A 23,605-nucleotide genomic window follows, 5' to 3' on the forward strand; every position below is an offset into this window, starting at 1 on the left:
GGCTGGTGGAGGTTTTGGTGTGAGAGAGCTTGAAAATCAAACTTGTTCATATTCTTCTTAGCTTCTTCATCACATGCAGAACATGTTCATCCAGAAAACCACTCCCGATGGGAGCCTGCCTTGGCTCAGGGGTATTACCTAGAAGGGAAGCAAGGCTGGAAGCAAGCTATGTGCAGCCAGAGAGCTGAACATCCTGAAGCACAGAGCCTTGGGGCACATGCGAAAACAGACAAATAAAGATAAATCAGTCTCCAGTGGTCTAGAGAGAGCCAGGTTTGCAGTCTCACAGAATCACAAGGTTGGAAGAGACCTTCAAGATCATCGAGTCCAACCTATTCTCTGACACCTCTGGTCCCCACCAGACCAAGGCCTTGTGAGGTGTGCACCAATGATTTGTGTGTGGTGAGGGCAATATCCTGAGGGATGAGAATAAATAATTTTTTTTTTTTTTTACTCTGGCATAAATAAATCAAAAAAAAAAAAAAAAAAAGAAACTAGTTTGCATTTTACCTGTGAAAAACCACTGCAACATATTGAGCAGGGAGAGAGAAATCTCATGAGCAAAAATGCATTGTGTTTTCTATACCATCCTTGTCTTTGGTCAATGCATTATTAATGGAGTATAAGTGCGTCACACACAGCCCTATCAATAGCACATGCTGCAGATAAAAAGGCCCAGGAATGAAGGATTAAAGGGGCTGTGTCTATAGCAATGCACAAATCAATTGGCTGTGTGTTGAACAATCTATTAGGGATTAATAAAGACCTGAAGGTGGGAGCAGCCATGAAGGCAGGGAACAGCAGGCAGCTCACTCCTGCTGGGCTCTGCTCAGCTCCACTCCTCCTGCACATGCAAAACCACCCCAGGATCAATTGGAATGCAAAGCCAGAACAACAGTTTCTATGTCCAGGTTACATGTCTTGTCTGGGGATCAATCACTAAAGAAAGCTGGGGAAATTGCTCTGAATTCATGTGGCAAAATCCTCTCCCAGCTCAAAGTCACAGCTTCTCAGACAGGCATGGCATTGGTGACTGTGACAATCACAGAATGGCTTGGGTGGGAAGGGACCTTAAAGATCATCCTGTAATGAGAAAATGGAGCTGTTATCAGCAGAAAAAGTTCATGTCAAAAAGACACGAAGGCTTAAAAAGCTTCCCTAGGAGGACTGGAATATAAAGAAAACAACTCACAAGTATGAAAAAAACCCTCCTTTTCATGTAAACAAGGACATCTGAAAATCAAATTAATGTTCAGACTGGCAGGTTTGTAACCATGGATTCACTTGCTTGCACACATGTAGACACGCAAACCCAGCAAACCCTTTCTGGTCCAGCACTACCTTTTCCTGGACTTTTCATTCCACTTCCTCAGTTTTTCACTTTCTAAGGCACACACATCTGGAAGGTGAAGAAAAGTGAGTGGATCTGAGGCCAGAATTCTGCTTTTTGCTGATCATTAACTATCCCAACACTGTGATGGCCCCAGACTTTTCCCTCTGCCCTGAATTGGAGTTACAGCTGCCTACATCATTCAAGTCAACAACTGGCCTAAGTTCTCTGATAGAATGCAGCCAAAGGGCCAGGGTCTTCATTTTTTTTAAAGTACAAGTGAGGCAATACTGTGTCAAAATAGTTTTAAAGGTCTTGACAATCTTTTGGCTGACTTCTCTTGGGCCTGGGGAGAATTGTTAGTGGTTAAAAACAACTTCCATTATTTTTTTTTCAGATAAAAGGTTATTCACAACTTTTTGATCAGTTTGCTTATGATGAATGAAGAACTAATCCAAAGAACAACATCATCCCTTGTAGCCACTCTCCTCGCCCTGCTTTTAAGGTGTTATCTGCCAGTTTTTTTATTTATAAATCACTTCCCCAGTTATATGTTTTTTTAAAGAAACCCAAGAGCCCCATACCTAAGGTCACTGCTGCTCTTCTTTATCCTCATCTAGCCCCAGGGATGAACCTACTTATGCTTCAAGCCCATTGACATTTTTGATGAAAGAGTTGAGATATGGGGATGGTTCTGGCTGAATGCCAAAACTCACCTTTGTATTTGGGCACACACCTTGTAACACACACCTGTTCTTTTCCAAACACCACCCTAATAACATGGGTTTTCCCAAGCCTTGGTGCTGCTGTGTTTCCATAAGGCTCCATGCCACAGGGTCTGCTAAACAGGCTTGGGGAGATGGGAGGGTGGGCAGGTGCAGGGAAGAGAATGGGAATTCTTTTTACTGCACACTTATTACTACTGAAATGCTCAAACTTTCTACCCAAGCACTTAAAGATCCCCAGCTCTCATGGCACAATAGGAAATGCCCAAGTTGAAGCACATCATAGTGGTTCAAACCAATCCTTGAAGCCCTGGCTGCTCCTGGTGCCCCGGACCAAGAGTCTCCTGGTAGATTTTTGTGCCCGAAATGCTGTGAGGGGCACTGGCAAGGCCAGAGCTGCCCAGGGCATGTCAGCCCACCATGGTGGCACTGTGAGCCATGCACCTGGTTTAACATCATGACCACCAACACTCGGGGAGGCAGGTAGACCACGTGTGCTTAGGAAAATAAACCAGAAACATTTTCCTTTGTGTGTCACAGTGCACACATCAATTCATGGCATGATGCTCAGCTTCTGGACAGCTAATCCTGCCCCTGGTCCAGCAGGTAAAACGAGTGGTTTACATCCTCCCAGGGAAACAAGACGTGAGTTTGCAGGCTACTGAGTCATCTGTGGCACCACAGGGCACTGCCAGGGCTAAGCATTAGTGCCACTGCAAGACTTTGTCCCCCTAGGAACCCCCTGGGATGGTGAGAACCTGGGCTGCCCACACAGCACAGCCACTGGCACTCCCTTGGCTTCTTCCCCAGCCTCAGCAGAGTCTCATCCAACCAAGAAAATTATTTTTTCCTTTTTTTTTTTTTAAGAAAGAAAAGAGGAAAAACACAAACCAAACAAATAAATAAAGGAGCAAATGCAGCACTTGACTCCAGAGGCCTCTGCCGTGGGAAGAAGCTGTCCCAAAGTGGTGTGTCATCAGCAGCACAGAAACCCAAACAATCAGCCCCTCTGTGTGCCGTGCCAGCTGCAGCCCGGCCGGGACCAGGGTGAGGGAACAATGGCCGTGGGGACAATGGGGATTGTTCAGCTCCTCCGGAGAGAACAGCCCCATGCAGCCCTGGGAGGGGACCTGCAGCTGTCACCAGCTCTGAGCTGCCAGACAAGTGGCAGATTTGGGGTGCCCTCAAGAAGGGCGTGTGCCCGGAGGGACTCTCACAGGAGGCTGGAAGTGGCAGTGAATGCTTGTTAAAGGTTTCTCTGCAGGAAAACCCTCTCCCCTTGCTGAGCTGGAGTTTATGGGGTGCTGGGGTGCATGGATGGGGAAAGCAGAGCCAGGCTGTGCAGGATGAACTCATGGCTGCTCTATCAATGCCGTTATCAATGTGTATGTGTGCATACACTCACTGCAAAGACACATGGAGAAGGTTTCTCCTCTTGACCTTAACCCATCCTAGAGCTGATCACTCCATCCCGGAGCCATTGAAGCCAAGTTACCTTTCCCAGCAATGCCATTAGGGAAATAATTTGAGCTTTTCAAATGGATGTGGGTAGTTTATCTATTAAACATGGAGGATGGCATCTCTTTGCCCCTCTCCCCATTTGCTTTTCATGCTTCATCCACCCCTTGGTGCTCTCCCACCCAGGACAGCATCACCTCTGGTCTGCCAAAGCCCATACACAGCAAAGTCAGGGTATTGGCTGGCAAAAAGAACCAGCTTTTGGGGCAGCAACTTGCTTTGGAGCTGGGGTTCCTTTTCCCCAAGGTAGTCAGAGGAGTGGCAGGGGTCTGTGTGTGTGTGTGTGTACACTATAAAGCACAGGTCCATCTGTCAGCATTGCTGGGCTATGACTACAAGTGTTTATCTTGAAAGCCAGAGGGTTACATTCTCCAAAGTTTCCAGGGAGAAAATACAGACCCTTCCTTTCAGCTGTGTGCTGGAGGATGTGTAACCTCAACGAATTCCTCTGTTTTGTTTGGCTTGGGTGCACTGTGCCAGGTATCATCACCAGCCAGAGGCTCTCCTGGCTTTGATCTGAGAGCTAGGTGTGCTTCACGACAGGTTAATGGTCATCAAACTCTGCAGCCCAGAGTCTAGACTCTTCCACCTGCTCTGTACATATTAACACAGGCTCACACACAACTCACTCTGTACATGTACCCATATGAGCAGCCAGTCTCACCACGGATGCAAAGCAAAGCTCCTCAGCAGCCTTCCAAAACAAGCAAACTAAGCCTCTGCAATGGACACAGCTGCACTGTGGATCCAGGGGACAACCAGCCTGTGCTCCTGCTGTATTCCGAGTCAGGGCTACCAGAGCTGAAAGTCTCCTTTCCATCACCATCTGCAACAAAACATCTCCATGCTGCAGCTCTGTCCTTTCCCCGGAGCTCTGTGAGAGATGCACATCCCAGGTGCAAAAAACACCACTGTGGGGGAGCTCACAGTGTCAGAGAGGAGAAAAACATGCTGAGGGACAGCCAGTCAGCCAGCTGCCTTGTATTTTGGCTGGCATCTCCTGTTCTTAACACCTAGCACCACACTCACAATGGAGAGGAATCCCAGGGGCAGCATTATCCCTGTCACACCTCCAGCCCAGTCACTGACAGAAAACACAGGTAATTTGTCCCTCAGGCTGGTCAACACTGGCTGCAGTGAGACCACAGAGCTGCTCCCCATCACCATGTGCTGCACAGGGCTTCCAAGAGAAATGAATCATCCCTGAGCCAAGCAAACAAAAACAAAATAAACCCCTGTGTTTATAAAGTACAGGGAACGGCACAGCTGTGGGCCAGAGCCTTGAGAAAACAAGACAGCTTCAAAGCACCTGGAGCTGCACCCGGTGAGCAGCAGGGACAGGATGGACCAGCCAAGCTCCCTGTGGCTGCTGCTGGTCCTGGCAGCCTTGGCCTGAGCTGTGTCCTGCTGAGTGTCCAGGGGACCTGTCCTACAGGCAGCAGAGGCACTGCCTGCTCTGCAGATGCCAGGAGGGGATGATCATAGAGTCACAGGATCATGGAATATCCTGAGTGGGAAGGGACCCAAAAGGACCAGAGCCAACTCCTGTCCCTGCCCAGACCCCCCACAACCCCACCCTGGGCATCCCTGGCAGTGCTGTCCAAAGGCTCCTGGAGCTCTGGCAGCCTCGGGGCCGTGCCCATTCCCTGGGGAGCCTGGGCAGTGCCAGCACCCTCTGGGGGAAGAGCCTTGCCCTGAGCTCCAGCCTGACCATCCCCTGACATATATTCATGCCATTTCCTCAGGAACTGTCACTGGCCACCAGAGGAGAGATCAGGGCCTGGACCTCCACTGGCCTTGGTGAGGAAGCTGCAAAATGTGGTATAATTTCCCCTCAGTCTCCTCTTCTCTAGGCTGAACAAAGTAAGTGACCACAGCCACTCCTTGTATGGCTTCCACCCTTCTTCACCATCTTTGTGCCCCTGCTTTGGACATTCTCCAATGGCTTTAGATCGTTCTTATACTGCGGCATTCAAAAGTGCACATTAGTCCCAGTCACTCTGCATCAGTGACTCCAAAGTCACATTTGGGTGTTTTGCACCCAAAGTGCACATCCTGTGTCCGGGCAGCACATGAAATGGGCAGGTCGGTCTGACACCAGTCTGGGCACCCCCAAACACCCCCACACTGGCATTCCAAGGCTATTGGTGTGTGTTGTTGCAGCTCCAACCAGGAAAACCAAAGTCATTATTTGACTGCAACAAATCACAATCATTTCCTTCACCCCCACGACCAAACTCCAAGGCCACCACTGACCCCCAAAGGGCAAAGAGATGGTGAAGAGGCAGCAACAGTGCTGGGCACTCAGATTTTAACACATGGTGGTGTAATGGTTCCCCCTTGGTCTTTGTTTTCAGTGTGGTACGACCCTCAGAGACACACAGGCCATAGCTCAGAGTCCTCAGTGCCATCCTCCTCCCTCTCTCCATCAGAAAAAAGGGATTTAGCTTAAAAATTAAAACCTCAGGCAACCTGCAATGCTTTGGAGCTTGTCTTACAGGCTGCAATGTCACAGCAAAGTTTTTTGTGTACTTCAGCAGGATTTTGACCAGGTGCTGGAGTCCTTCCCAAAGCACATGAATGTGGCTCAAATGAAGAGACATAACCAAAGGGGCAAAAAAAGAGAAGTTCAGAAGGAGCAATCAGAATTATTTGAGTGGGTGCAAATCAGGCAAACAGGTTTAGCTTAAGAAGACAAAGGTCTCTGGCAGAACCTTCTCCACATCAAATTCTGCACTGTTGTTTGGTTTGAAAACCTTTTTCTTTGAAACTCATGTCCTGTTTGTTTGATTTGATGTTAAAGGGTTAACTAACCTGAAAAACTAAACAAAACTATTTGCTTTGGGCTGACTAAACGGATTAATTCTACTCACACTCCTCTCTCTTCCCTCTCCAGGTTCGTTGTTCTGCTTTAAAAAGGAAAAAGCAATAGCTTTGAGCTGATCTGATTTTTGTATTTTTTTCCCCTCTCACCCTCCCACACTTTTTGGTTTGGCTACCAGGCTGAGAAATCCATTACCCACAGGGAGCCCAGGCCAGCCTAACCCACATCTGACAGTAAAAGAAACCAGATTCTCCATGTCTTTTTAGCCCCTGGCTTTCTTCTTGGGCTTTCCCACACACTTCCAGCTCCCACTGGGACCAGTGGCTAGGCTGGGTGTTGAGGAGAGGAGAACCCTGTGCGAAAGGCTGCATGTTTCCCTCCTTTTTGTGCATCCATCTTGGGCTCCCTTATCTCAGCCACACCAGAACTGAAACCCCACGGACGCCCAAGCAGAGGTGAAACCGCGACAGGAAAAAGCACCAGGGAGGCAGCGAAGGTGGACTTGATATGAATCTTTAATGCACAGAACAAGCTGCCGGGAGCCTTTCGAACGAAGGCTGCACACGGAGCCACCCCGTCCACTCGGAGTGGTACAAAAGCCCAGCTTGCCTGCAGCGTCCCGGGCACCCACCTGGCTCCCTGCCCCGGGACCCTCGCTGGCAGCGCGGTGTCACCGGCCACCCGCGCCGCCTCCTCCTGGCATCCTCGGCCACCACGGCACCGGGGCCCCTCGCCCCACGGCTGCTGCCCGGTGGTAGGGCAGGCAGGGCAGGCAGAGCAGGCAGGGAGGGGATCACCCTGTGCCCACCAGCTCCCCTCTGCCTGGCCCTGGCCTCGAGTGGGTATCTCCTCCTCCCAGGGTATTGGAGCGTGTAGTCCAGGAAATTCAGTAAGAAAAGATTAAAAAGGAGAGGCTTTTATGCTGAGTCAAATTAGGTAATTTCTTTTTTTTTTTCTTTTTTTTTCACTCTTGAAAAATTAAAAAAAAAAAAAAAGGAAAAGAAATTAAAGTCCAACTTGCTCATTTCTTGTTTCTCTGCTGTCTGTGTGAGAAAGTCCTGTTTGGCCTCGCTGTCCCCTTCCACCCCCTCTGAACATCACCCGACCCCAAACCCCACCAGCCACTCAGCACATCACAAGTCCTTGACTCCTCGGAGTCCCTTTGCCTCCCACAGCTCCAGGCCCGCTCCTTCCCTCACCGCCCCTTGGACTCCCCATAGGTGTTGCGCAGCATGGAGACCATCTTCTCCTCACAGGTGACTTTGGTGTCCTTTAGGATGCTGTACCAGACCATGCCGGGCGGCCGGACCTCCTCGCTGCGGCAGAACAGGTAGGGCATGGTCTCGGTGCGGCTCTGGATGTAGGCACTGCGCAGCAGCGTCGAGCAGTGGCTGCTGACCTTCTCCAGCCTCCTCAGGATCAGGTGAGCCTTCCTGGAGGGGACAGAGATGGGAACAGAGCAGGGCAGGCAAGGCACAGGGGACACCAGGAGTCAGGACTTCTGCCACCAGCTGTCTTGTGGCAAGAATGGACATTGCCTAAGACACAGTCTTCCCGTTCCAAGTGGAGAGAAGCTCTGGTTTTCCCAAAGTTCTGGATATATCTATCATTTCATAGCACCAAGACCTCAGGTCTGACCTACTGGAGCAGCTTGTGTGCCCTGGGGACAGTCTGCCCAGCTAGATTGTCACCACCACCGTATGATCCTGGCCAGCTCCAGCACATGTGCTGACCTCACCTGGCACCCTGGTGAGACCCCCAGCACCTTCCTGCCCCTGACTGACGAGCACTGCCCTCCCTTTCCTGATTTCCCAAGTCTGCAGGAGGTAAACAGCCCAAAAGGACTGACACTAGAAGAGTGACGATAAAAAGCACAACACATTAAGACAAAACAAAATAAACCCGTAAGAAACCAAGAATCCCCTTGTGGGAGTCTGCAAAGTGCTAAATCAAACAAAGGGAGGGAAGAGGGTTTACTTCAGTGGTTTGAAAGTTTCAAGATCACAGATTATTTCCTCTCCCTCTGGTGCCACAGGAAAGCTCTGGATTCAGGAGTCGGGGATTTCACAGTTCCTGCAGGAATGTAAATTCCCGATAATGATATGTCAGGGGCAGCACTGTCAGTCAGCAAGGCATAAACATGGGGATTACTTGATTATGAAAGCTGAGTGGTGTTGCAGCTCAGGCTGTGAGCTCCCAGCCCGGGGGGAGCGTTGGGAGCCTGATGTCCAGGGATGGGATGCCAGGGAAGGGCTGGTCAGGGTCACCTCAGCGCCAGAGCAGAGGGCAGAGACGATGGCAGGAGGCAAGAGGGCATCCTAGCACCCCCAGACAGCTCAGACCTCTCCCTGCAGAGTGGGAACACTGATGAAAGGCTGTAGGAAACCACTGCTCCTCCAGGGCTGCGCATGGAGAACTGTCCCACCCCTCCCCAAGGGGATGTGCTCTGAGTCAGCTTCGAGGGCAAAGGAAGAACAAAGGAAGCTGGGCCTTCCTGGACAACACTCCATGGTATCCATTTATGGATTTTATCCACAAGACACAAGGCAGACAGGGCAATTTGAGCCTTGTTAGCTACACACACATCTATAATAATGACGTCATGGGCTGAGCTCTGACACAACACCTCTACTCATGTTACTCTCCATAGCAACCACCTGACCTTCTACAGCATCTGGTGCTCCCACCACACACCAAGACCTGACATGCTGCCAGGAACAGGTCCTGTGCTGCTGGATGCGTGCCTCTTGGAGCCACAAATTCCATGATGGCATTAGGTGCCTTCAGCGAAGACTGATTGATTCAAGCTCAGCTCAGCGGCAAACTGAACTCTGTAGTGATTGTCACTACAGCTGCCAAACTTCAGCAAATCAGTCACTGCAGCTGGAAGGGACAAAAGCCATCACCTGTGCCACTTCCTGCTGGGATCAACCTGCCTGGATGAATTTCTTCTGACCTGTTCCTAAAGTCAGGAGCTGGTGATTCTTTGAGTGCTCCCCATCCTCACGCTGGAAGATTGTTTCTTAACATCTGCACTGGTTCTCCCTTCCAGGGAAGGCTGAAGAAGCACAGGATCAACATCACCTCATGGGATGGACTCTTATGTCAGCTGGCCATGCTCAGGAAGAGATGTCCAGCCAAAACACCCTCACAGAGGAGAAATCTCATCTCTCTAAGGCCACAGCTCCATGATCACCCTGATTTATCCCAAAGCAGCTCTACTACCAAAATGGGGTACTGGCCCTTCCCCAGCCCTTTAGTTTGTTCTTGTGCTGGTGTCCATGGACCTGAACACTGTGCCAACACAGGGAAGTTGTTTATTCAAAGGCCAAACAAGCAATCACTGGGTTTTCCCCCCAAACTGGTTACTATTCCAGCTCACCACAAGGCCTCTTCCAGGCATAGCAAGAGGGGAGCAATGAGGAGTGGCCATGATCAGCCTTGAGGAAAACCCTCATGGTGGGTAGCCAGCAACAACACAAGGAGTGGATGTCTCAGATGGCCAGTGGCTCTCTGCTAGCCATGCTATTCCCTTCTCACCACTTCCCCTATCCTACCCTCCACAGCTTTCCTCACCCATCTCTCACTTTTCTCCCACACAACCTGCCTCCATTTCCCTTGGCCTTCCCTACCTTCCCATTTTCATTACTTCCTCCACTACACTTTAATGATCACCTGGATATTGCTAGAACTCTCCATGTTGTCCTTGCTTCCTGATATATACTCAGGCCTCTTATCCAGGAAAATATTCCTACATGTGAGAAGCACTTGAAGGATGACAAGAAATTCAGGGGTCAAACCACCCCAGCCTGCTGGTGCCTGCTGTGCCAGAGGCTGTGATTCTCCTGGGGCTGTCTCCACAGCTCACCCTGTGCAGTCAGTCCCAGGAAATACCCGTGTTCAAGGATGGGATGTGGCACATGATGGGCTGGCCCTGTGAGATACTGAAAATACACTGAACTGTGGTCACAGAGGAGACAGGGTGATGGGGGAGAGGGAATCAGGTCCCTGACTTTTGATGTCCAGTGCCAAAGCTCCAGTTTTGATGGGTTTCACTGCTTTGAGTCATTTATTTTAGCAGGGTAATGAAGTCATGTGTAAATGTTAGATTTAGCTTTCGGCTGTCAGCTGTTCCCTCTTAAAAAAAGTAAGGAGGAAGAGAGACAGAGTGGGTGAGGGGAGGGGTGAGAAAGAGAGAGAGGCTTTCTGGTGAAGACTGGGTAATAAATTACAGGAGCAGTTCTTGGGCTGCCAATTTAACACCATAAATCAAGCCCTGGGTATTACCCAAGTGCTCCCTATGGAGGGCTGTCGGGTCAGAACGACCACCTTTTCAAATACTGGAAATGAAATCTTCCTAAATGCTGACCAACCTCATCCCTGCCAGAAATTGCAATTTATTGCCTTATTAAAGGGCAGGAATTTGGAGGGGACACCAGGGGAGCGAGAGGGGAGTCACTCTCCTGGCTGCCTGTGGCTGGACCCCAAGCTCTCAGTCCCCAAAGGGATGTAGTGATCCCCTTCCCACTCACCCCACAGCCCAGATGGGGATGCCCCCCATGTTGGTGTGGGCCAGCAGTGTCCTCTCTCCCACCACATGCCCATCCCAGGAGCCAGGGACTGATTCTGGACTGCACTTAGGTGGTGGATTTAGGAGGTCACAGCGCAGTCACAAATGATGAAGAAGGGGATTTAAAAATAGTGACAGCTCTAAGCAGCCACTTCCCTCTGCAGTGCCTCGTGGCATGGAGGGGGAGAGGAAGTGGGAGGGGATGGGTGTCTGCTGCCAGGGCACTTTCCAAGGGCTCCTGCATGAACAGGAGACAGGGCTCTGAGGTCCCAGCTGCCAGCCCCAGCTCCCCAAGGATTTGCTTGAGAGTAGGAGTTTCCTGCTCTGCCCAGTGCCAGGGGTGCTCCTGCTGGCATGTTTGTCCCCTCCAGCTGCTGAGGGGACAGCCAACACTCACCATGAAGGCTGATATGGGATGAAAATACATTCAGAGCCAGGCAAACCCTGCCCTGCCTCACCTTGGAGGGAGGTACTAAAAGAGGGCAAAGCAGCATGAAGGAGCCATTAAAGAATGTAACCTGGGCTGGAAGGAAGAATGAGATTCCTGAGACTGCAGGGAGGGGTGGCTGCCTGGTTGCTGTGCTCCTGTGTGAGGTGGTTCTGTCATAAACTCAGATTTTCCACTCCACTGAGAACTGACCTGGGTCTTTCAGACCCTTGTGTATGAGGACAGTGAGTCCAGGACTTGATGGCCTCTTATCACAGCCTCCCATCAGAACATTGCATTCCCCCTTGTACCAGAAGGCAGCTGCTCTGGAGATGCATTTCATGTCCCTTGGCCAGCCCAGCTGCCTGCCTGGGTGACTGGCTGGAGCAGGGGACAGGTTGTGAGCCCTGGGCTGATTCCATGTACTGACCCCAGTGTTGCTGATAGCCACAAATAGGGGCATGGAATAAAGATTTTAAGTTAATTATTTGTTCTGCCTCCTCTTAAAAGCCATACCCTGCTTGCAGTGGTCATAAGAATCATCCTGAAAACACAGTAAGAGAAAATAATAGTGAAATCTCCCTTTGGCTGTGTTAGGAAGCAGGCTGGCTGCGCGGATCCAGAGGTCTAGATGCACAGTAGCATTAAAGTTCACTGATTTAGACAGATTCCTCTGTCTTGTTGGAACAAATTAACTGTGTGAGATTCACTCGGTGTCTGTGAGAGGAATGGGGGGAGCAGGAAAGGGGCTGCTGTTGCTAGAGAAGATGAGCAGGATGAGGCAAGCCAGGTGTTGAGATGCTGCTGACCACGGAAAATCCTGGTTTAGGGCCACCTATGAGCTAAGTTTTTTATGTCTCCTTAATGTAAACGGTCTGGTTGGGACATCTGGCTGTCAGTGTGTCTTCTTGCCAGCAGCTGTTTGCAGTAACCTGTGGCTTTCATGGAAACTGGGCTCACGAGGACCTCAGTGTGATGTATTTATTACACAGAGGCAATCCACTCCCCTCTTGTCGCTCTGTTTTATGAGTGAACATTCACTGTGAAGCCGAGGCTCATCTGATAAACATTTCAAGGTACAGAAATGCATGTCCCCCTGGGAAGGAGAACAGCCTGTCAATTAAAATCCTGTTATGAGATGGCCTCCCTTGGTAAAAAAAAAAAAAAAAAAAAATCCTCATTGCCTCCTGCTGTGTCAGTGGCTCTGCTTCTGTCCAAGCTCCCTGAGAAGCCAGGCTGGATGGCAGAGCTTCTCTCTTGTCACGAGCCTGGCAGTGGCTGCCTTGGCTTTTATAAATTCATCCCCCTGGCTGCAAATCACGTGTGTCTCAGGGCAGAGGAGCGCTGGGAGGAACTCCCCTGGCTCAGTGAAGACAACAGACAGCAGCCAAATTGACCATGGGCTCCAGATGTAGCTGGGTCCTGGAACTGGCAGTTTAAATGTCACCCTGCTGTCCCACAGCTTGAAGCAGGTATTGGGTTAGGCAGCATCCTTCAGTGGGTTTGATCTCAAGTAACAGGGGAAATAAATACGTGTAAGAAGAAGCTGATGGCTCCCAGGGCTTCGGAAAAAAAGGAACAATTGCAGAGGACAAACTAGCCTGCAGTGTCATCAGAGGGAAGGCAGGGGGAAGATGAGAGTGGCTCTGTGCCAGAGGCCACTGAACTACCACAGAAACTATGACCAAGGTCATCTCTGGGGGAGGACAAGCCCCAGGGCAGCTTAGATCTATGTCCACAAGGGGTGCAAAGTTTTGAGGTGTCATCCTGGTACTATAGAGAGATCCTCAGCCACATCTGACAAGCCAATAGGAACAAACAGAGAGGGAAAAACTTTTCCAGGCCTATATTACACCCTTTACCCCCCACTCCTCAGTGTTTCCAAGTCCCCAGCTCACCCAGTTCAGGCTGGGTGATGCAAACATTCATTCAAGACCACCCAGCTGCCAAGTGTCCCACCAGCATTCATCCAAGGACTGAGCAGGAGCTGGTGCTCCAAGGGGATGCAGGACAGCTTGGTGAACACCAAAAGGGGGCTTCTCTTAGCTACAAGGAGACCAGGGGATCACATCCCAGGGACCAAGGGGATCACATTCCAGGGGCCAAGGGGGTCACATCCCCAGTGGCCAAGGAGGGTCTCATCCCCAGTGGCCAAGGAGGGTCACATCCCCAGTGGCCAAGCAGAGGGGTGCTCTGGGCACAGGGCAGGGCAGCACAAAGGGAAGGGACAGGTACCTGGGCCCCAGCTCATCCTCACTGCGCCAGACGAAGTCTCCAAACTTCTCGTAGTGGGAGTTGTAGTGGTGCTGGACTCGGAAGAGCATGGAAGCAGAGACCTCCATCAGGGTGTTGTAGGCTGTCTGCTGCTCCTTCCCGCTCGTGTAGCCGTTGTAGAGGTTGTAGATTTTGTCAGCTATCTCTGGAAAGGATCGAGACAGGGGATTAATGACCAGCTGAAGGTGGTAACATGGGAGAGGAGGAGCAGAGCCCTTGGCTGGGCTGGCAGCAGGGGTTTGGCAGCTGGGGTGGCTGCCAGTCCCTTGGGGCTGCCTGCAGCAGGGGCCAGTGACTGCAGAGCATTCAGCAATTCCTCAGGCTGATCCTGCAGTGGGTGCCCTGCATGAGCAAAGCTCTCACAAAGCCTCCAGCAGTACTCCATGAAGGAGCAGAAGGAGAAGAGGCAAAAAGCTGCCAGGACAGGCAGATAGCCTTATCCTCCCAGGAAGGGCAGGCAAGCTCTTCCCAAATTCACCAAACCAAAAGCCCTTGGCAGTTATGGTGCTAAAGAGTGGGAAGATATCAACACTTGATCTCAGGATGGCTCTTCAGCCAGAAATGCAGCATCTCATCATTGTGGGCATCAGCTGGAGCAGCTCAGATGTGTTAAACAACAGCATAAACTGTCTGCTGTAAAAAAAAAAAAAAGAAAATCTCTTTTTGGAGATGAGAAAAGCACAAAACTGCACCTCCTTCTTTCTCCTTAGTGTCCTCTTTGCTGTTTTTTCCCCGGGAATGCTTTTCTTATTGGACATAGAATTAAGCGCTAAACATTTTTTTTTCTCTGTGATATTCCCAATTGAAAGCAAGCAAGAAAGAGAACAGGTAACATGATGGTGACATAGAGGAATCTTTTTAAATCTGAACACAGCCAGGTGCTCTGGTTTTGGTATAAGGACAAGTGGGATCAGTTTCAAAACTGAACAATGCAAATGTCCAAAAGTAGCTGGGCTTTTATCAACATTTCTGTTTCCAAACTGATGCAGCTGCCCCCAGCATCCCTTCAAACACCCAGAGCCAAAGGTGCCAGGGCTGCTTCTCTCAGGTTTGTGAGAAGGGATTGCTCTTCTTCCAGGGGGCCTGTGTCAGACACACAGTACCAGCTCCCACAGCCCTGCAAGCAAGGATGCCTGTGTGGCATCACAGAGTCATCAGCTGCCCAGCCAAGGAGACTTTGCCCCTGGACACTCCTGCCATTTGTCACCCATCCCCAGATGAACGTCCCTGTGCCCATGGGTGAATTTAAAGGAGCCTTCCCACGGGGAGAGAAGGGCCTGGGCAGGTTTGTGGGAGCATGGTGACAAAAGAAAAATCAAAATCAGCAGGAGATGTCTTCTGGCATGGATCACGAGGCACCTGAACACTGACCTTCAGCCTTGCTGTCATCTACCAGCGGGCAGGCTGTCCTCAGGGTGACTGTGCTCAGCTCTGAGTGTCTCCCTCGTGTATCCACCGCGTACAGGGTAAATCTGGAAAGCAGGAAGCAAAAGGAGAACAAAGTCTTGATCCCTCAGTCCCACATCACCAGGTTGTTAAGAGAACTGGCCTTTAGAAGAGAAAGGAAAAATGTGGTCCAGGTACTGTCAGTCAGTTTTGGCATCTCAAGGAGATGTGAGAGGAGAAGCCAGGGACAGGAGCCAGCTGAGAGGACAGGCCACTTCACCCCTTTCTGGAATCTGTGGGGCTCCATTTCCTCTCCCCTCATCCTGGGGATCCCTGTGGGGCTTCACCCTGAACCCTCCTGACTGCAGAGGGATGCAGACACCTCAGGGTTGCTCTGCCATGCACAGATGTGAACATTTTAACACGGTGGTGTTTGTGAGCCGGGCTCCTCTCTGGCCCTTCTGGGAGCAGGGCAGTAATTCTTGCCATAAGTGGGCTCTGTGCTGACAAGTGACAGCTCGTACTCATCCTGTGAACGGCCCTTGAGTTGTTTGCTCCCTCATTTCCTCACAAGGGTGGGGCTGGCCAAAGGGTGGGAATGATAATTTCACACTTGAAGCTAATGGAGAGCATCTGACAGTAAAATATGGCTTTTGTGCCTGATGGAGCATTGAATAAACAGGCTGTGGCTGCATGGAACGTCCCGGGATGCTGAGCTCAGAGTCCTGCTCGGAGCATCAAAGCTCCAAGACGAGAATGCTTCTTTGCAGCAGGGGTGACAATCTTCTGTCCACTCTCCTAAAGGGCAGCAGTTCATGTTTACTCACTGTGAGCTGGGCATGGCAACTCAAGCTGGCTTTGACAAAGTGCAGGGGCTGGTTTGAACCCCTCAGAGTCTGAGATGCCTGGTGGTGGGGTTCCCAGCCTGAGAAATAACATGCCACCCCTCCTTAGCCTAAGGCAAAACTGACCAGCTCTTGCAAGTGAGTGTAAGGAGTATTATAAAAGCAGCTGAAGCTTAAATGGGATTGAGACCCTGATGTCTGTTTATTTAAGTAATGGTCCTAAGTCCTTAGCATCCTTGGGGGTGACAGAAGCAATGCCTCCCTCTTTCCACCCCACACACGAGCACTGCCAGCCCCCTCTCTCCTCCCTGCAGGCCCTGCACATCCCACATGTGGCTGATAAGAACTGACATCTGCACGGTAGCAATTCCCAGCACAGGACATATTCCCTGCAAGCAATTAGCATTAGCTCCCTGACAATACTTGCTGTCTGAAAAGATGCCAGCAGACTGCCAAGGAACTCACTTGTGTGCAGGGACAACTCCCATTTTCACAAAGCTGGGGCACACAGGGGATGCAGACACTCAGCTCACCCAAGGAGATGCTATTTAATCCTTTTGGCATGACATCATTTTCCTTAATTTACCAGGAGCCTTGCTCAGAGTGGGAGTATCTGAAGAAGGACATCCACACTGTGCCACTTCACAAGTACCACACACAGGCTGTTCTCACTGAGGGACACCCAGAGCAATAGGGCAATGCAGGAGTCTGACTGCAGGGCTCTGCATCCCATCCTGAAGGTTCCACTGGTCCTTTCCCTCCCTTCAAGGGGAGTGAGGAGTCTCCTGCTGGGAGCAGGGAAGGTTTCTGTCTCAGCAACACCAACAGGGGCACCCAGTGCAGGGCAGGGGCACTCCAGCCCCAGGAGATGAGGAGCTGGAGAACAGGGCAGGGAACCCCAGCTGCCCACCCACTGCAGGGCTCTTCTTGCTCATCAGCAGAAGCACAGCAAGCAGTAAGAGAGCTCAACATCAGGGTACTGCTCCCCATCACCATCCTGGGGTCCTGGCTGTGCTGCTGTGTTTGCTTTGGAAAAAGGGTGAGCACAGCTAATGTGTAACCTCTGCTCTGCCTGCAGCAGCTCAGGCTGGCTCCATTAGCTCTGAGGCAATCAGTGCCAGAGCACTTTCCTTGGAAAACAGAAGACTTGTATCAAAACATATTTGTAATATTCAGCAATTAGTGCCCATTTCACCTATTCAACCGTCAGTGGGGTCAGGAGGATTGGTTGGGTGTTGAAGCACATCCACCCCTTTGGGTGATGCTGAAGACCTGTGTGAGCCTTTCGACTGCACTTCTCCCCTCTGCCCAGCTCGCACAGGAGCAAAGTCACTCAGCTGCCAAGAGCATCTCTCCTGGTCAGGCCTGGGTTAAAAAATAGTTGTCAAAAAACAAGCCCTTATTTCATCTTTTTTTCTTTTTTTTTTATGACGTAAGGGAAAAAAAAAAAAACAACCAAAATTCCCCAACAATGTAAATGGAAAAACATCAGAATCAAAGTGATTTTGATCTTGTCAAAAATTCTTTTTTTAAGAACAAACCCAATTGCTTTACCTCACCTGGAGCCAGTCCTCTTTCAAGAACCTTAGAGGAAACTCTTTCATCTCCATTCCTTGTGAATGACATATTTTGGACTCAGCACCAATCACCCCAGCTGGGTGGAGACTGACAGCCCAGCAGCACACAGTCTCTGCACCTCTCCAGCTCCTTCCAGCCAGTGACCTCAGAAGGTTTTAACATTAATTACAGTCCAAAAGATCACCCTGAAGCACAGCAGTATTAATAGCTCTGTTTTATCGACAGTAAACAGAGACATATGGGGTGAAGCACAGTGCCCCTGAGAGGCTCAGTGACATGAACAGTTTGAAAACTCGGGAGATGATGGTTTCCAATCTTGTTCTCAAACCACTTGACCACCCAGCCTCTGCAGCAAAACAGTTTTATGGCCAGTTAATGGCACTGTGCAGAGTGCTGGGGTTTAGTTTTGTTCTTTTATTCCCGGAAATGGACAATTAAGAGAAGAGAGTGCAAAGACCTGTGTCTTTGTGTCTCTGTGCAAACCCAGCATTCACATCTTGCTGGAAACCTTCAGCAGATGCAGGCAAGGAGCAGCCTAGGACCCAAGGGGACACCAGTGGGGTGGCCAGTGGCAGGAGAGACCACCACTGCATGGGAAGGATGGGGATGTGGCTTTAAGCTAAAGGAGGGTGGGTTTGGATGAGGTATTAGGAATAAATTCATTGCAATGAGGGCGGTGAGGTTACCAAAACAGGTGTGGACTCCACATGCCTGGAGGTGTTCAAGACCAGGTTGGGCAAAGCTTGGAGCAACCTGGGATAGTGGAAGGTGTCCCTGCCCATGGTAGAGGGTGGGAATGAGATGAGCTTTCAGGTCCCTTCTAACACAAAGCATTCCATGATTTTGCACCTACATGACAAACCAGGGGAAAATCAAAGTGATCACACTGAGGGAGGGAGCTACGCCGAGGGCAAGGTGGGATTTTGCAGCACTCCATGGAGATCCTCCTGCCCCACTTAAATCTGTTACAGAGTTGTGGGCCAAGACCAAACCAGGCATGGTCCCCACTGATGAGGATAGAGCTGCACTTGAATAGGCCATCCCTGGTAATTTGTAAATGAATAAGGCCAAAGAGCAGTTCTGAACGCTTTGCCTAAGGCAGAGATCTCTGGGATGAAGCCAAAGCCAGAAACTGAAAGGTCTCAGACCTACAGTCATTGCACAAACCCACGTCAGACAACCTGGAATGCCATATGGTAGCTACGATCTGGCAGAAGCTCCTTTATACCCTGGAGATGTTTTGTTTAGTGATAAACCTTCCTCACCACATTTCCTCATCTTCTTCCTGCGCTTTCCAAAGGAGCTCCAGGCTCCCTGCTGCTGTCTCACAGCTGATTCTCTTCTTCACCTGATCCTACACGAAAACTTGTATATCTAGAAATACTAGAATGTATTTTACCTGAAGAGGTTTCAGAGAGGTCCAAACACATATGCTTTTGGCAGAGATCAGCCCTCCATGGCTGGAAATGCTGCCACCTCTGCAGCAAATCACAGCATACAAAGTCCTATAAAGTTATGCTGGTTAAATGTTTACTTCTAAATTCAAATCTATTGGGACCTGAAGGAACTTTCAGGGAGAGATAGAAACCAATCAACATTTGCCTCAGGAAATGTCAATACCTTCCTTGTGAATTCCCCACCCAGCGTTGGCTGAAGGTTGGGTTTTATCACCAGGCTTAAGAAGCTTCTTGGGGGAGGAAGAGAAAGCAAGAAAGAGATGTTAGTGCTTTGGTTCAAGGAACCCAATGGCTGTTGAGATTGTCCATTGCATTTCAAGACATTTAAAACCCAGGAAAGAATGCTTCTATCCTTTCACAATGCAGAGAAAATAACCCAAAATACAAATTTATAAAGGCACAAAACTCTTAAGACTGAGAATGAAAGCTCAAAACATGTTACTTATTTATAGACAGCATGTTTTCTTAACTCCCTCTCATGATGCTCATGACGTTTGAGTGCTTTACTCATGATCCTTATTTGCGGGAAGCGAGATAAGGACTTCTGAGTCTGACCTTCCTTAGCTTGGCTGCTGATTTCTTTATATCCTACAGAGATACCACAGGCATTTCTGGTCTGCCTTGTCTGCTCTTCCTGAGGCCTTTGGGCTGGTGCAGCTGTTCCGTGAGATGCTGTACCACATGGGCTGCCTGGGCTGCAGAGAAGGGCTCTGATAAGGAGCCCAATTAGTGCTCCTGCAGATGCCAAGCCCCCATGCTAATTAAGCATGTGTCTCCTGGGAGCTGGCTGCACCCAGCAGCAATGGCTGTGTGGCCAGCCCAGGCTCTGAGAGGAGCCCATGTGGATGAAGGACAGGGCAGAGGTGCTGCTCCAGAGCCCAGTGTCACGCAAAAACGCGGCCTCAAGCTTTCCAAAGCGGTGCAACCACAAGATGCTCCTGCCAGTGGGGCTTGGCTTGAGCTTGGCTGATCTGCCTGGGCTTGGTGCCGTGTTCCTGCAGCCACGAGACTCTTGCTGTTAATTCCAGCAGCTCGGCGAGGGCAACCCTGGCTGGCGTCCCACACACAGCGTGATGGATTCTCCCTCCCCTGGCAGCGTGGCTACCACCACCCGTCATGCCGAGTCTGAAAACACAAATCCTGCCTTGGCTGAGGTGTTACACGCACGTCCTGCCATCACTCCCTGGCTGGTCACAGCTTGTCCGTGCCTCCTGCACAGCCCAGGCTCGCGGGGCTCGCACGCACCCAGCCCCACGCCGCCGAGGCAGCTCCAGCGTGCTGACACACACACATCACACCCTGCCTTGCCAGCCCTTCTCGCTTCCTGTTCCAGCTGAAAAACAATGCCGAGGCCTCCCTTTAAAAGCCCTCAGTGGAGCAGCTCTTGGCATTCCGTGCTTCCCTGCTGCCCAGTGATCTCAGCACGGAGACTGGGCACGAGGGATGGGGGCCGGGCTCGGGCTGTGCCAGGACGTGCAGAATGGAGCTGCCGGAATGGTGCCCCCAAACACACACATGGGTGGGAACAGACCCATCAGACCCTGCAGTGTGCTTGTGGGGCCCAAAGAAACTGTTCCCTCCCAGTCTTGTAGTCTGGGATTGTCCTCAGCTCCCAGACACGAAGGTGAGGGGCTCTCAGGAGGCTTGAGTGGGGAGTGTGTTTCCTTGTCCTGATACCCACAGGTGGGCAGCATTAAACCTTCATCCCAGCATTTCCTGGAGCTAAAAGCATCCATAAATTACACAGACAGTTTCCCTAAAAGACACTTCTTGAGCAGTGTGGGAACCATGAGGTGCTGCAGAGTGGAGCAGAGCTTTGGGTGTGCCATCCCCAGCCACATGCCATGGGCTGTGAGTGGTCCAGGAGCCACCCACCCACTCCTGTCTCCTCACCGTGGGCTTGTACATCCCCTGCAGAGCCTCCCAGCCACTTCCATTGAGGAACATGGAGCAGGAGTGGGGCTTGCCTGCCAGCAGCTGCCTGAGCAGTCATGGAAAGGGGTGTCTGTGTCTAGTGCAAGCATTCCCAATTCAGAAACCATTAGAATTTAAAAAGAAAGCAAATCAAATAAAAAGCAGCCGGTCCACACAAGCCACAGGAATGCAGCTGAGCTAATTGACGACTCTGTGATTTGCAAAAATTAAGAGAGGTAAATGAGACCAAACCCCCCCCAGTCTCTGCAGCAAACACTGAGCAGACAATTAGCAGGGGGTGGCTTTGGGAAGCAGAGGATTTCTTGGTCTATTTGTTGGGCTCTGGCTTTGGGCTTGCTCATGCCATGCCCATGTCCTTGGAGCCAGGGGAGGGCTAGTGTCCTGGCAGGGGACTGACCACACTGCATCCCTGCCAAAGGCCCTGCTGGAGGCCTGGGATTTGGGCAAAACTTTACAGGGCAGTGGTCACTCTTGTGCCATCTCCCTGGGGCTGGCACTGCCACAAGTGTCTTCTGTTGTTCATTGTCTTTGGTTCCAGCTCTGCTTTTCTTTGGTAAGGAAACACTGGACAGTGCAAGCCTGAAAAAAATCTTTTAGAAAGCTCTCCTCACTGTTCTACGAACCAAGAAAAGGACCTTTTATAACTGAGCTGCCTTTAACCATCTGTGACAGTGACCTGCTCCCATCAGCACGATGGAGGAACAGGTTAGCAGCAACTGGTGCCACACTGGAGTATCAAAACCTTGCCATTGCACCAATACATGGGGCTGTCAGTAAACTCTTCTCATAATTCACACTTTTTTTCTTCCCAGGACAGCAAATGTTGCCCGACTAATCGTTGTCCTTCAACAGATGTCTCCCAACAAAACCAGACCACAGTTGTCAGACGTACCTGCCAGGACAAGCCTCAGGTGTCTGATGCCTTTTGGAAGAGGATAAAACAGTGCCCATCAAATACTGGAGGAAGGCACAGGCTGCTCTGCACAGCAAGAAGCTCTTTGATCAGGAAGACTTTGGGAAAAGGGCAGAGGAGACTTCATTTCTGAGACAGTGAGGGCAGGTGGAACTGCTGTGGGGCTGGGGACAGCCTTGCACAGCCTGGGGTCCATTTTTGCTTTGTGCCAACCGTGGGAAAGTCACCCGGGATTATCCACATCGCAAGGTTGCCTGAATTGCAGCAGATTCCATGGCATGCTCAAAAATAGTGACTGGAGAGCATAGTGCTTCTCACAGGGAGGAGGGCAGGGTCAGCGATTGCTGATGAATTACAGGGCAGCAGTGTGGGACAGTGTCACTTTGGTGTCACAGCATCCCACACATTGCTGCCCCAAGTCTCCTGGGCTTGTCCTCTGAGCTGTGAGGCCACAGGGAGCCAAAAGCTGGAGTAGGCAGGTTTGGGTGCTGGTCCCCTCAACCCCTTGGTAGCATCTGCCCTGCACCTGAGCCAAACTGTGATCCAGATTTGCTCAGCTCTCTCTCCTTTGAGCATTTAATCAACCTCCTTTTGTTTCAGATCCCTGTTAAACAGGATCCAAACAAAGGGTGAAGGGGAAAGAAAGAAAGAAATTAATTAAAAATCCTGACCACTCCTTGCTACTGCCTGGATCTATTGTCTCCCTGACAAAGAAATGCCCAGCAGGGCATTCACCTTCCAAGCCTCAACCACGGCATCTCAATTTCCCAAGATTTCCCTCAAAACCCTGTCAATAACCCATCGGAGAAGTGATTCCCATTACTGCCATGGCTGTGAAAGAAGCCTTGATACACAGGCCACCTTCTGTTCCCAAGAACCCTGCTCCTGAATGATACCTGTGTTGGACGGCCAAGATTCCATGGGAGCCCCTCTGCCAGCCGGACACCTTGTGAGCAGAGGTGCCAAGACTGCCTTAGGTGAAAACATGTTTCACTGGAAATGAGGGGAAAATGCCAGACAGGCCAGGGCTTCATCCAGAAGGTGCAGGAAGATCATTGCCACCCTCCTGGCTGCTGCCTCCCCAGCGTGTCTTCATCACCACCCTGGGGCTGAGAGCTCCAACAGAGCCACTGTCCCTCCTTGCCTTTTTCTCTGCCTTATGATCTCCTCCTTTGTCCCCCCTGATCCTTGCCAGCTGTTGCAAGAAGCAGATAATGACTCCCACTTCCCTCCCTCTCTGAGTGCATCCTTCCAGGAGCAGCTTTATCCCTCTGTAAAATGAAGAGCAGAGCAATCTTCTCTGGAGAGAAGTTTGGAGCTCCTGATGGAGATGGGATGTGGATGAGAGAGCAGCTCCTTGGCGTGGCAGCAGGACAACACACCCAAAACAGCCACCCTGACACCAGATAACATTAACACAGCTGATGTCGCAACCCTGGGGCTTTAGCTCCTAGGCACTCTCCAAGGAGCAAGGACGATTTAATTAGCTTGGAGATGCCCCAGCAGAATTCTAGGGTGTCCCATAGCGATGGCTCCCAGCTGTGAAGGCAGAACCATGGCAGAAGAAGCAGGATCATCATGGAATTACCAGCTTTGGAGAGGATGGAGAGAGGGTGTTTGAGGTCCGTGTTTCTTGGCAGTCATAATGTCCTTGCTTTCGTCCTGCTGGCTGTGAGGATGAAGATTTGCAGATGTGTTTCTAAAGGCTGCGCAGTAAGAACTGGCCCAGCTATTCCCAATATTCCCCATCTGTCTCAGGGCTTGAGGCAAGGTGTTCCCCCCACTGCCTGGAAAGGCCACAGAAGGTCCCATGTTAGCCAGAA

The 23,605-nt window shown here is 50.7% G+C and overlaps 1 protein-coding gene across 4 annotated transcripts in view; it reads right to left on the bottom strand.

Moving 5' to 3' along the window:
• Positions 1-7,324: 7,324 nt before the first annotated feature.
• Positions 7,325-23,605, bottom strand: part of ASTN2 (astrotactin 2) — a 323,200-nt gene continuing 306,919 nt past the window's right edge. For all 4 annotated transcript variants that reach the window (XM_039720164.1, XM_039720165.1, XM_039720167.1 and 1 more), the window contains 3 exons: positions 15,040-15,140; positions 13,630-13,813; positions 7,325-7,830 (listed from right to left, as the gene is read on the bottom strand). In XM_039720164.1, the coding sequence (XP_039576098.1) occupies positions 7,593-7,830; positions 13,630-13,813; positions 15,040-15,140 (523 nt within the window). In that variant the 3' untranslated portion in view covers positions 7,325-7,592. The remainder of the gene's footprint in view (positions 7,831-13,629; positions 13,814-15,039; positions 15,141-23,605) is intronic.

The sequence above is a fragment of the Passer montanus genome, unplaced genomic scaffold, assembly GCF_014805655.1.
Source record: "Passer montanus isolate IOZ18808 unplaced genomic scaffold, ASM1480565v1 scaffold43, whole genome shotgun sequence".
Lineage (NCBI taxonomy): Eukaryota > Metazoa > Chordata > Aves > Passeriformes > Passeridae > Passer > Passer montanus.